Source organism: Mastomys coucha, unplaced genomic scaffold (genome assembly GCF_008632895.1).
Source record: "Mastomys coucha isolate ucsf_1 unplaced genomic scaffold, UCSF_Mcou_1 pScaffold16, whole genome shotgun sequence".
Taxonomy (NCBI): Eukaryota; Metazoa; Chordata; class Mammalia; order Rodentia; family Muridae; genus Mastomys; species Mastomys coucha.
In genome coordinates, this window is record NW_022196898.1 from 44,205,673 (window position 1) to 44,219,069 (window position 13,397).

The following is a 13,397-nucleotide window of genomic DNA, read 5'->3' on the forward strand; positions in this document are numbered from 1 at the left end:
CTCTCTCTCTCCCTCTCTCCCTCTCTCCCTCCCTTTCTCCTTCCCTCTCTCCCTCCCTCCCTCCTTCTCTCTCTCTCTCTGCCACTTAGCCAGCACTGTAATCAGCACTGTAATCCAATCTAGAGATTGCCTCTTCTTTCCTCTCCGCCTCAGAGTCTAAGTCTGTGTATCTTTCCTGTTTATTTTCACCCTAACACAGACCCTGGAGAAACTGCTGTAGCCACAGTGATACAAGACTTAGGCCAGCTAAGTCTGGATTTGAATAGGGTGTGCCGCTACTCATATTTATACCAAAGCCTCCTAATTTATACCAAAGCCTACTCATATTTATAATAAAGCCTCCTAAATCTGAGCTCTCTGTGAAGCAAAGACTATGAGATACTGAACACTCGTTGTGCTCTCCCAGCATGGCTCTGACTTCCGTTTCATGGTTACTTTTGCAGTGGGTCTGCTCGGGTGTCTCAACGACTGCCGTCCCTGGGCCATCAGGACTTCTCTCTCTTAATGACTGAAGGTCGACATATCTTCTCCACAAGTTTCTCCAGGGTTCAGTCACCCTTGCCTGAGCCTTTCTGTGCTTTCAAATGTGGCCTGACCCCTAACGCCCACAGACTATTCTACACCACTAAGAACTGTATGGGGTTAGCCTCGGGCACTCTGGTTATTCCGTAGTCTTTCCATCTGGTTGTTGGGAATTGACTTTGGAATTGACTTTTAGGACCTCTGCTCGCTCTGGTCGGCCTTGCTTGCTCAGTCCGCCTGAAGATTTATTTATTTATTTATTATTATAAATACGTTAAAATAGATACACTGTAGCTGTCTTCAGATGCACCAGAAAAGGGCATCAGATCTTGTTATGGGTTGTTGTGAGCCACCAAGTGGTTGCTGGGACTTGAACTCAGTACCTTTAGGAAGGGGAGCCAAAGCCCTTACCCACTGTGCCATCTCTCTAGCCCTGCTTTTTTAAAACATAGATCAAACAGTGGGGCCTGGGCAAGCTAGGCCAATGGCATGCTAGTGCGATGCTCATCCTGCCCATCACCCCCAGTCCTTTGGTGGCATATCCAGTCTACTATTTCCTTCCCCAATTTTGTTTCAATTTACTGGTTTGGTTTTTTTTTCCTGTAAGATAGTTTCACAATCTAAATTTGTATCTCTGAGATCCATTCGATGTTTCCTGAGTCTTCTGTAACTTAGTAAATAGTTCTAGACAAGACTGATAACTTCAGATTGAAATAGTTATTTTGTTTTTTGTGGTTTGTGTGTGTGTGTGTGTGTGTGTGTGTGTGTGTGTTTGTTTGTTTGTTTGTTTAAGATGGTGTTTCTAAGTGTAGTCCTGGCTGTTCTGGAACTCAGAGATCCATTGCTGGGATTAAATTAATGGGGTGCCCACCACAGCCTACCAGATGGAAACGTTTTGTTTTTTGTTTGTTTGTAACAGGGTTTTTCCTCTGAAGCCCAGGCTGATCTTGAACTTCTGATCCTCTTGCCCCTGCTAATCATCACAAACCCAGCTTTTGTTTTGTTTTGTTTTTTTGTTTTTTGTTTTTGTTTTTGGAAGGCAAAGTAGCCTTGTATGCCTAACTATAATTAGAAGAACATATTTTTCTCTCTTTAGTGATGTTTTTTTTGCCTAGATACATTAACTCACTAGAAGTTATAAAATGCTGGTATTATGACTGTCATGTTTCATTTATTTCTTTTTGAGATATAGTATTTTAATTGTAAATACTTAGATTTGCCAGAAATCTATTTCTGTGTGTAGTAGCCTAGTAGTCTAGACCTACCTGGACCTCTCCATCCCCCCAAGTGTTGGGGACAGTACAACATCATCATTTATTTACTGAGTATTTCTAGAATTTCCCCATAGTTTTAAGATTTGGTTTTCATAAGAAAATCAGAATAGGGGGCTGGAGAGATGGCTCAGTGGTTAAGGACACTGACTGCTTTTCCAGAGGTCCTGAGTTCAGTTCCCAGCAACCACATGGTGGCTCACATAAGAAAATCAGAATAGGGGGCTGGAGAGATGGCTCAGTGGTTAAGGACACTGACTGCTTTTCCAGAGGTCCTGAGTTCAATTCCCAGCAACCATATGGTGGCTCACGACTATCTGTAATGGGATCTGATGCCCTCTTCTGGTGTCTAAAGACAGCTACAATGTACTCATATGAGTAAAATAAATAACCCTCCCCCCCAAAAAAATCAAAATAAAGCTAGGAATGGTGGCTCACACCTGGAACTCAAGTGTGTGGGAGATGGAGGCAGGAGGATCATCCTAAGCTACATTTTGGGTTGGAAGCTAACCTTTGAAACTTTGTCTTCAAAACTACAGAAAACAAAGAGGGCTGGTGAGGTGGCTGGGTGGCCGCTGGTGCCACCAAGCCTGGCAACCTTGGTTGGATCCCCTGGACCCACATAGTGGAAGGAGAACTAAGTCCTGCAACTTATCTTTTGACTTCCATGCCTGTGCTGTGACACACACACACCTACTCCCTCCACCCACAAATATATAAATAAAAGTAATGAAGAATTTAGAACAAATCGAAAATAGTTAACTGTTTTTTCCATTTACCAGCACTTCTCAAAATGGTTGCTACAACAGCTTTTTCCAATAATAGCCAATCACTTTTTACTTTATTATTATTTAATCTTTTTTTTAAATTGTCCAGTTATCCTCCTCCTCCTGGTCCTCCCTCCAACAGTTCCTCATCCCATTATTCCTTCCCTACACTTTTTACTCTTTTTTTTTTGGGGGGGGGGGGTTTCGAGACAGGGTTTCTCTGTATAGCCCTGGCTGTCTTGGTATTCACTCTGTAGACCAGGCTGGCCTCGAACTCAGAAATCCTCCTGCCTCTGCCTCCCAAGTGCTGGGATTAAAGGCGTGAGCCACCACCGCCCGGCACCACTTTTTACTTTTAAGAATAATTGTGAATTGAGGCTTAAAATGTTTGGTGTGTGTCAATCCAATATACTCAGTTTCCATTTTGATAACTAATTTGTCCTGTCTTTGGCAAGTGGCAACTATTTTTTTGTTTGCTTGCTTGATTTGAGACAGGACCTCACTATGTAACCTTGGCTAGCCTGGAACTCATTATGTAGGCCAGGTTGGACTGAAACTCAGAGAGATCCGTCAACCTCTGCCTCCTAAGTGCTGAAAATAAAGGCGTGCACCACCATGTCCAGCTTGATACAGTATTGTAAAGCTTCTTTGTTTATCTTGGATAGTTCCTGGCTCTAAATGGGAATAAGTTATTTCTCCAAAGAATTCTAGTTTCCTGTAGTGGGAAATCATACTTCTATTCCACAACTTGGACATTAGAAGTGTTCACTACCAATGATCACTGCTCTTAGGTCTTTTCATAATTAGGAATATTTAAAAACAAAATGCCATGAACACACAGTTATTTTTGCATTTAAATTTATTTTAACGCGCGTATGGGTGTTTTGCCTGCATGTGTCTGTGTGTATTCATGCAATGCCTCTGGAGGCCAGAAGGGGGTTCCAGGTCCCCTGGAGAAGTTTAGATTAGAATTGCAGAGTTTTCACCTCAACATGAAACAGCATTTCTTTGTTGTTGTTGTTGTTGTTTGTTTTTTGGTTTGGGGTTTTTTTTGGGGGGAGGGCTGGTTTTTCTAGACAGGGTTTCTCCGTATAGTCCTGGCTGTCCTGGAACTCACTTTGTAGACCAGGCTGGCCTTGAACTCAGAAATCTGCCTGCCTCTGCCTCCCAAGTGCTGGGATTAAAGGCGTGCACCACCACTGCCCGGTGTGAGTCAGCATTTCTATCCCACATCAAAGATCTTGGCTCTCAAAAACCTCAGTATTGGCCACCTATAATTACAGCAAGAGGCAGGAGGATTGCAAGTTTCTGGCCAGCCTAGGCTATATGGTAGGATTCTGTTTCAAACCAAACCAAACCAAAACCCACCATTATTACTTAAAAATAAGGTTTTAGTTTTGAATGTGTGTCTGTGTGTGGGTTGACTAGTTCCCAAGGAGACCAGAAGAGAACACTGACTCCCCTGGACCCCCCCCCCCATATGGATGCTGGGAACCAAGCTCAGGTCCCCTCAACTGTGGCTCCATCTCTCCAGCCTTCATTAGTTTCTTTTTTAAGCCCACAGCATACTCAAAATAGTTCCAGAAGAACACCAACACCACTGTCAATGATAATGAGGACTGCAAAAATACTAGTTGGGCACAGTGGCCCCTGCCTGTAATCTAGCACCATCAAGGTGATTGTCTCAATCATCTGGGCAACATAACGAGTTCTAGGCCAGCCAGGGCCACACATAGAACAACACCTGTCTCAAAACAACAAATTCCTTCAAAATACTTTTTAAAAAATTTTTATGTGCATGTGTGTATGCCTGAGTGTATGTACATATGTGCACCACATGTGTGAGTATGCCTGAGTGTATGCATGTATGTGCACCACATGTATGCAGAAACCATCAGAGGTCAGCTGAGGGCATCCGACCTCTTGAACTGGAGTTATGCTGTCATGTGGGTGATGAAAATTGAACCTGAATCCTCTGTAGGAGCAGCAAGTGCTTTAACCACTAAGCCATCCTTCCAGCCTCAAGAATTTGGTTTTTGCATGTAGTTTTGGTTTCAGAGTATATGCCACTTTGCATATTATAGACAACCTAGTATTTCTTTAATATTTTATTTTATTTTTAAAGATTTATTTTATTTATTTTATGTGTATGAGTACACTGTAGCTATACAGATGACCGTGAGCCATCATGTGTATGGTTGCTGTTGATCTCAGGACCTCTGCTGGCCTGCTCGCTCCGGCATAATTTACTGCAGCTGTCTTCAGACGCACCAGAAGGGGGCATCCGATCTCATTACAGGTGATTGTGAGTCACCATGTGGTTGCTGGGATCTGAACTCAGGACCTTCAGGAGAGCAGTCAGTGCTCTTACCTGCTGAGCCATCTCGCCTAGTATTTCTTAGAGTCACTTGATTAGTTTAGTTGGGGGATGTTTTAGTCCCGGTTTCTATTCCTGCACAAAACATCATGACCAAGAAACAAGTTGAGGAGGAAAGGGTTTATCCAGCTTACACTTCCACATTGCTGTTTATCACCAGAGGAAGTCAGGACTGGAACTCAAGCAGATCAGGAAGCAAGAGCTGATGCAGAGGCCATGGAGAGATGTTCCTAACTGGCTTGCTTCCCCTGGCTTGCTCAGCTTGCTCTCTCATAGAACCCAGGACTACCAGTCCAGGGATGGCACTGCTCACAATGGGCCTTCCCCCTTGATCACTAATTGAGAAAATGCCCCACAGCTGGATCTCATGGAGGCATTTCCTCACGGGAGGCTCCTTTTTCTGTAATAACTCCAGCCTGTGTCAAGTTGACACACAAAACTAGCCTGCACAGGGAAATTTTACAGAATAAAAGTTCTTGGGATGTGGGCTGGTGAAATGGCTCAGAAAATAGAGGCACTAAGTTACCAAACCTGACATTTGGTCCCTAACACCCACATGGTGGGAGGAGAGAGCTGACTTCCTTAAAATTTCTGACATCCACATAGGTACACACACACACAGACAGATATGCTCTAAATAGCCTAATGTAAAGATTATTGTGATGTGGTCTTTTATAGTTGAGAAAAAACTAAATTCATTATAAAAAAATACCTGTGTGTTCCCACACTTCTTTTTTTTGGGGGGAGGGGAGTATGTCTGAGAAAAGACGACGTACCTTGTGGGCCTGTAGACTGAGAACTGCATGTAGAGCTGATGGGGCCAGAAGCTTTGGTGACACACTTTGTAATCAGTCCTATGCTGCTTCCCCTTGGCAAGTACTGTAGGACAGTGTCCCAGAAATGCCACCAGATGAAAAGACTGAACATGGCTAAAGCCCTTGGTTATAATCGAATCTTCAAAGAGTTTCTATAAAAGTATATCCCCAAATCTCGAATCTCTTCTTTCCCCATTCACCTATCTAACCCCCCTTCTCTGTAGATCTTCAAAACCGGCTCCAATTCTTCTTCACCTCTGCCTCTGTTATCACTCCCCTCCTGCCCCTACCCCGGCAACCCGGAAGCTTCTTTGTGTGTGTGTGTGTGTTTGTATTGATGAGGAGGAGGGAGGAGGGATTGTTGCACAAACTAGTGTAATGGAAAAGGTGGAGATAGAATAGACAGCTGCAGAGATCCGATCCGGACAGACGGAATAAACCCTCCTCCGAAACAATTCTGCTCTCAGATTTCTTCTCCGGACAGCTGGGCCTTTCGGCTTCTGAAATAGTTGGCAGAGATGGGGGAGGGTCTCCGAGCTATGCTTGCCATCCATCTTCAAAGCCGGCCACCTCTGTGGTATCATGTGTGGAAACTCAATGGGATCTTCGGCAAAGAGAGGCTGAGAGCAATGAGTGACAGATGTCACACAAATCACCGCCAGCAGTTTTAAAGGCCAGGAGCTCACTACTGGGAATGCTGGAGGACCTGCATTGGATATATGACTTGGCCATCATCTTTCTTTATGTTCTCCCTCCCTTGGTACCCAACATTTCGATATTCCATCCTTATTCAACTCATCATTCCTGCCGCCTTAGCTCCCACACCCTACTGCCACCAACGTTCCTGGAATTTTGGACCTAGCTATTTTTAAAACTGTCAACTCAGTAGGCACCTCCCTCCTCCTCTCAGCTGTCCAGTACTTGGGCCAACCATATACTCTCCCTCCCCCACCACACACACACCAAACCTCCTCTGGCTCTCTGACCTCCGTGAGATTGCAGTCAGTCCAGGGGGAATCTGTGAGAGACATGGAGAAAGAGATGGGGGACCCCCTGGCTGGAGCAGACCAACAGAATAGGCAACTATGGCTGGAGAACCGGGTATCAGAGTAATGCTTGACCTCGGGAAACAGTAAGTCCAGATGAAATGGCGATTACTTTGATAAGCTTTTGGGTCGAGGCCAGAACTTCATATAGTTACAGACATCTGTTCTGAAAACTAAGATCTCCCCTTACCAGCTACCCCCAGTCTTCACTTTTCCTTCTGCCTCAATAGTTTGGTTTCCGAGTCATGACTATTAACACTGCCTCTCTCTGGCTTTCCTAATCTCTCCATCTTATTACACCAAGACCTCGGGGAAGGGGGAGGCAGCAGTGCTAAGGACTGGAACATGGTAGACACTCAGCTACCATTGATTTACACTCCTGCCACAAGACCTCTCCGACCTCCTGCTCGTACACTTATTGCAAAGAGGGGTTTTGATAGGAGAAAGGGAGACAGACTCTTCTCAATATCTGTTCCTCTCAAAACACCAGGAGCGTCTGGATTGTATTTCTCAGCCCGGTCTGGAAAAACACACAACTATTGTCTGGGCAGAAACAAATATTAATTCGAATGCTTGATTTGTACTCCATCCCATGAGAGAGGGAGGGATCGTAATGTCAGCCCTCTGAAGAGGTTGAGACTGGCTGCCTTTTCATTGGGAAGGTGCCATCCTGGACTTGGGGGGAGGGGATCATCTGCCTACATGTTAGCCTTTGTGCCCTTCTAATACAGTGAAGAAAACGAAATGGCAGGTGGCTTCTGGTTGGGCGAGATCCAAAAAGAAGTATGTTCTTAAAGCATGGTCAGATTCCAGTGTTACTGGACACCCCTGACATGATCAGGACCTCACTTCCCCAGGAATTCTCCATTTTTCACATATCTGCTATTTGGTAGTCAGGATGGGGCAATACACTGGACTCTGCCCACTGAGGTCACTCAACCTTGCCTCCACCACCACCCCGCCCCCGTAGGCGTATTGCACAAGGGATCTGAAGGTGGCCGGCCACAGGAGCAGGGCACAGAGGCTCACCTGCCGCGCTCCCTGTCTGGAAGCCTCCTTCTTCCCAAGAACCAGTCTGTTTCATTTTTGTCTTGGTCTCCTCAGATGCTCTACCCACCATCTTGACTGGTCTTCAACCCTTCTCTTTCCCCACACTCAGCCAAATTTCTTCTTCCAGTCACAGAAGTATCCAGCGAAATTCACTAGGTAGGAGGCTCATCATCTGGGAAGAACCGGTGCCTGGGGGGACCTGGCTGGATAGGTATGGGGGATAGAGGCCATTCCCCTAGTCCCCGGTCCCCTCATGGCAGTCCTCCAACTCTAAGCACCCTCACTCTCCTGCTGCTCCTCTGTGGACAGGGTAAGGAAAGGGTCAGGGAAGGGTTGGGCATTCTAGAAGTTAGGATGCTGGGTAAGAGTGAGCGCGTGGGGGGTGAGGAGGGATGCGTGCTGAGTCCTAGTCACCTGTCAACTCTGAAACAGGCCTGTCTTGTTTCCCACTTAACTTGAGGATGAACACAGATGGCGTCCTTAGACCTCAGGGAAAAGAAGTTTGACTGCTTTACACGTTTTTAGTAGAAGAAAGGAGGGAAGGAGGCGAGGATTAGGAGGATGAAGGTTGGGATCGGGAAAGCGCCCGCCCGCGCTGAGTGGTAGGAACGGTGGGATGGCGGATGCCTTTTGGCAGTTAGGCGCGCGTACTGGACTTGGATAGACTTGAGTCTGGGCACCGTCTCACTTCACTGTCCTCTCTCTTCTGTCCCCAGCTCACTCCCAGTGCAAGATCCTTCGCTGCAATGCCGAATACGTCTCGTCCACGCTGAGCCTTCGGGGAGGGGGTTCACCTGACACGCCGCGTGGAGGTGGCCGTGGTGGGCTGGCCTCGGGTGCCTTGTGTCGCGCCCTGCGCTCCTACGCTCTCTGCACGCGGCGCACGGCCCGCACCTGCCGCGGGGACCTCGCTTTCCACTCCGCCGTGCATGGCATAGAGGACCTGATGATCCAGCACAACTGCTCACGCCAGGGTCCCACTGCTCCGCCTCCAGCCCGGGGCCCCGCCCTGCCCGGGGCCGGGCCAGCGCCCCTGACCCCAGATCCCTGTGACTATGAGGCCCGGTTTTCCAGGCTGCACGGTCGAGCCCCGGGCTTCTTGCATTGCGCCTCCTTTGGAGACCCCCATGTGCGCAGCTTCCACAACCAATTTCACACATGCCGCGTCCAAGGAGCTTGGCCCCTGCTAGACAACGACTTCCTCTTTGTCCAGGCCACCAGCTCCCCGGTGTCGTCGGGAGCCAACGCTACCACCATCCGGAAGGTCAGAGATTCAGTTTTCCTTCCAACTCACTTTCTTGAGTCCTCTCACGGTCCATTCGCCATACCACTCCTTCTTCCCACTATTCGTCAGCCACCCAGCTCTCTGTTCCTTGTCTTTCCCAAACATTCCCTTCCATCCTGAATGGCTTCCTTCCATCAAACATTTGCTCTTGTAAATGTAATTCCTCTTGGTGGGAATTTCATTCAAATGCAGGTAACTTGGTAATTGCTGAGATTGAGACAAAAAGGAAAGAGGGAGGGAGGGGAGGAGGGACGGAGAGACGGAGGGAGGAAGGGAGGCAGAAGGGAAGGGAGAGGGAGAGGAACAGGGAGAGGGAGAGGCAGACAGAGAGAGACAGGGATATTAGGAGGTTGAGGAGGGGTCCGGCACTATTGATGGAACACAATAGGTGATAGGATCAAGGACTGAGGACCAGGACGAAACTTTGCATCTCTGCTGGGATCAGATCCCTGACTGTATGTGCAGCTTGATTGGCTTGAGGATGCTTAGAGCCCTAATGAACTATTTTCTCTCTTGTCCTCATAGATCACGATCATATTTAAAAACATGCAGGAATGCATCGACCAGAAAGTCTACCAGGCTGAGGTGGACAATCTTCCTGCAGCCTTTGAAGATGGTTCTATCAATGGGGGCGACCGACCTGGGGGCTCGAGTTTGTCCATTCAAACTGCCAACCTTGGGAGCCACGTGGAGATTCGAGCTGCCTACATTGGAACAACTATCATCATTCGACAGACAACTGGACAGCTCTCCTTCTCTGTCAGGGTAGCTGAGGATGTGGCGCGGGCCTTCTCCGCTGAGCAGGACCTACAGCTGTGTGTCGGGGGATGCCCTCCGAGTCAGCGACTCTCTCGCTCAGAGCGCAATCGCCGCGGGGCTATAGCCATAGATACTGCCAGAAGGCTGTGTAAAGAAGGGCTTCCGGTTGAAGATGCCTACTTCCAATCCTGCGTCTTTGATGTTTCAGTCTCTGGTGACCCCAACTTTACTGTTGCAGCCCAGACAGCTCTGGATGATGCCCGAGTCTTCTTGACGGATTTAGAGAATTTACATCTTTTCCCTTCAGATGCAGGGCCTCCCCTCTCTCCAGCCGCCTGCCTAGTCCCGCTTCTTTCCGCTCTCTTTCTTCTGTGGTTTTGCAGCGTTCAGTAAGTAGGCCAGCAACCCGGGACTCGTTTGGAAACTGATTTAAGGATAGAGGTTGGTGTGAGAAAACACAAAGATGTGCCAAAGGTAACAGCGAGGACAGGAGACAACGTCACTTACTCAGACAAGGTTGCAGTCCAGGGCTGAAATGACCCTAGAATAAAGATTCTGGGTCAGGGTTTGCACTCCAGACCTTGGCATGGGCTATTCACCATGAAATTCCCGGTTAGTGATTTCCCACTTATAATGAAATTCCACTCTCTGTACACCTGATATCACTCCTGCAAGCCTAGAGATTGTGAGAGTGCTAATGACCAGCAAAATGGGTTGCAATACCTTAAAGGCAAAAACTAAAAAAGGAAAAACATGATTATCTGTAAGAAAGTCAAAAGAGGAGAAACTAATTAGGGAAAGCTTTTTGGTTCAGAAACGAAGTGGGCATCATCTGACAGAGGACTCTGCTTTTGGAGACTGGCATCTCCATCCCTTCCCAGTCTGTTATTAAAGCGATGTGTTCTCTGTCCTCTGATGCCTCTGTTGAATCCCTTTACAAATGTGTGGCTTACAAATGGAATTGAGGCTGTGTGTTCCCTCCACTGGAAAAAGAAAAAAAAAAAAGGCCTTACAGTTACCAGCTATTGTCTCCTCCCTCTTGGAGTCTACAGGCTGTTGGAGAGAAAAAACTGGTTCATAAGAAGGAGTCGTGAGTATTATTATTACATTTGTTTTTTATTTTCGGTGGAGCCTCATGTAGCCCAGGCTGGCCTTGCATTGCTGGTCCGACTGTCTCTACTCCTCAAGCGCTGGAGTTGAAGTGGGTGGAGGATCGTGTAATTCTTCACTGGATTCTGTGGCGTTTGGATTCCTGTGGGAAGATGACGGTTAAGAGTCAGGGTAATGAGAAATAATGAAAGACAGAGATGGCACTGCAGACGGTAGGACAGGAACAATTCAGGGCTCAACAGTTCAGTGAAAACCATTGGGAGTTATCCAGAGTTGTGCTTAGTGAGGAACCCAGTGGAACCCTACCCAACAAGGCAGAAGGAATTACAAAGCACCTTAAGGTGGGGTCAAGGAGTTCCCATCTGATCATGAACACTTACATAGTGCTTAAAATCTGCCAGACAATGTTAACAAAACTTAAGCTATGTAATGTTATAAACACATTGAAAATGCATGGATCTGGAGAGCTGGCTCAGCAGTTAAGAACACTTAATTGCTCTGTTAGAGGGCTTGGGTTCTGTTCCCAGTGCCCACAATACCAACAATGGCCTGCAGTTCTGATTCCAGAGAATCTGACACCTTTAGGTCTCCTCTGACATTTGCATGCACATACTGCACATAAATTCATGCAGAATAAACACACATACACATACAAATTTTAAAATAATGAAGTTTTTGCTTCACCACTCTGTACTCCCAGCAGATCGCATGCTCACACCCGCCCAGGAACTATCTTTAGATACTGGAATGAAAGACACACACACATTAGCTTATTTTGAAAATGCCTTGGCTACCTCAAAGGCTGGGCACTCCTAAACCTCCTGCTATCTCTGGCCCAATCGGGAAAGTGGCCAGTGGCCACATGGCTGGTTGACTTTATCTTCTGCCTCTACTGCATCCCATCTTTCTTCCCTGAATCGGGGTGATTCCCTCCTGTTCCTCTCTGCATCCTCACCTGCACAACTCTAAGGCCCTCCTGCCCTGTGCCCAGTCATTGGCCGTTGGCATTATTATTAATTGATCAAAAACCAATTTTGGACAAAGACCTTTAGAGTTTGGACATGCAGATTCATGATTGAATCAAAGCATTAGAACCAATCTCCAGCACCAAATATACACACATACACATAAAAATTTTAACACACACACACATATATATACATATATACACACACACACACACACACACACACACATATATATATATATATATATACATATATATATATATATATATAAAATGCATTGGCCCAGCATGTACAGGGGCCCTGAATTTGATCACCAGTATTGCAAAATAGCAATAATAATAATAATGATGATGATGATGATGATGATGATGATGATAATAATACTAATAGTTCTTTTAGATTGGTGTGGTGGCATGCTACAGTAATCCTAACACTTAAAGTGGAAGCAGAAGGATCAGGAGTTCAAGGTCATCTTTAGCTATATATAGGCCAGCCTGGGCTACATAAAATCCTGTTTCAACCCACCTTCCTCAAACTAAACTAAGTAATGATAATTATTATTCATAACTTTCTAAGAAAGGTAGTTTTCTTTTAACTGTCTGGATGTGCACACACATGCACGCACACACTCACGTGCACACATACACACCCCTCATCTTTATGTTGGTGGTGTTGGGGTATTCTGTGTATTGGAGATGAACCTGGGCCTGTGCACACTGTCTAAGCACTGTACCCTAGGATATATCTCATTTCTACTCTAAGGAAGCTGAGGTGCAGAAAGACTGAGCCACTGTCCCACGGACATCCAGCTAATAAGTAGCAGGGTCAGACGCTGAACAGACACAGCTTGCATCTGAAAAGGTAACTCTTCACCAGCCGGCATATTCCTGAGGAAAGAGAGTGACGGGGACTGTGATTATGGAGCCAGGCAGAGGTAGGGGATTGAGGCAGTGGATGGCACCATGAAAGCTCTCCTCCTTTCTCATGGGGAAGCCAGAGAGCAAGTGTTGGGAAAGGGAGACAAGCCCAAAGCAACCCAGTTTGCAGAAGGAAAGACTAAGGTCAGATGGTGTGCTATTTAGGGTGTTCTACGTAAGCACTGCTTCTAACCAAACAGGAAGGAGAATGATTCCACACTTGGTGCATTGGCCCTCTCCTGTAGGTGTTCCATGCCCGGCTCCTCTGCAGTTCTCATCTCTTCTCTGACACCTCTCTAGCAGCTCTGACCATTCCCCAAAGCACAGTCTTTATGTTTTCTGAATCAACCTTTAACTCATCTAGGAAATAATCCATTCCAATGGGGAAGTGCGCGCGTGTGTGTGTGTGTGTGTGTGTGTGTGTGTGTGTGTGTGTGTGTGGTGTGTACTGTATCTACTCCTGTACCTTAACTTACAGACACAATGGGCACTTTAATGGCATTTGTTTAG

The 13,397-nt window shown here is 46.5% G+C and overlaps 1 protein-coding gene and 1 long non-coding RNA gene across 9 annotated transcripts; one reads left to right on the forward strand and one right to left on the reverse strand.

Moving 5' to 3' along the window:
- Nucleotides 1-5,600: 5,600 nt before the first annotated feature.
- On the reverse strand, nt 5,601-8,720 carry LOC116093454. 3 transcript variants are annotated; one of them, XR_004119721.1, is made up of 4 exons: nt 8,263-8,720; nt 7,828-8,051; nt 6,739-6,770; nt 5,601-6,458 (listed from the first exon to the last, which is right to left on the reverse strand). It is a non-coding gene; the product is annotated as an uncharacterized LOC116093454 (long non-coding RNA). The 3 variants fall into 3 exon arrangements; XR_004119719.1 differs by having other exon boundaries at nt 7,828-8,720; XR_004119720.1 differs by having other exon boundaries at nt 6,716-6,770; nt 7,828-8,720.
- Hjv (hemojuvelin BMP co-receptor) lies at nt 6,678-10,973 on the forward strand. Of its 6 annotated transcripts, none has more exons than XM_031374885.1 (4): nt 6,678-6,884; nt 7,903-8,158; nt 8,565-9,112; nt 9,659-10,973. In XM_031374885.1, exons 2-4 carry the CDS (start codon nt 8,062-8,064, stop codon nt 10,283-10,285), a joined length of 1,272 nt encoding a protein of 423 aa, XP_031230745.1. In that variant the 5' UTR covers nt 6,678-6,884; nt 7,903-8,061; the 3' UTR covers nt 10,286-10,973. The 6 variants fall into 6 exon arrangements, with proteins under 6 accessions (XP_031230745.1, XP_031230747.1, XP_031230749.1 ...); XM_031374887.1 differs by having other exon boundaries at nt 7,976-8,158; XM_031374889.1 differs by having other exon boundaries at nt 6,681-6,884; nt 7,958-8,004.
- The last annotated feature ends 2,424 nt before the right edge of the window (nt 10,974-13,397 follow it).

Excerpts from the sequence above, each read along its gene's own strand:
- Hjv (XM_031374885.1), top strand. The coding sequence starts at position 8,062 with ATGGGGGATAGAGGCCATTCCCCTAGTCCCCGGTCCCCTCATGGCAGT. Across the intron at positions 8,159-8,564 it reads GCTGCTCCTCTGTGGACAGG|CTCACTCCCAGTGCAAGATC; the intron begins GTAAGGAAAGGG and ends TTCTGTCCCCAG. Across the intron at positions 9,113-9,658 it reads ACGCTACCACCATCCGGAAG|ATCACGATCATATTTAAAAA; the intron begins GTCAGAGATTCA and ends TTGTCCTCATAG.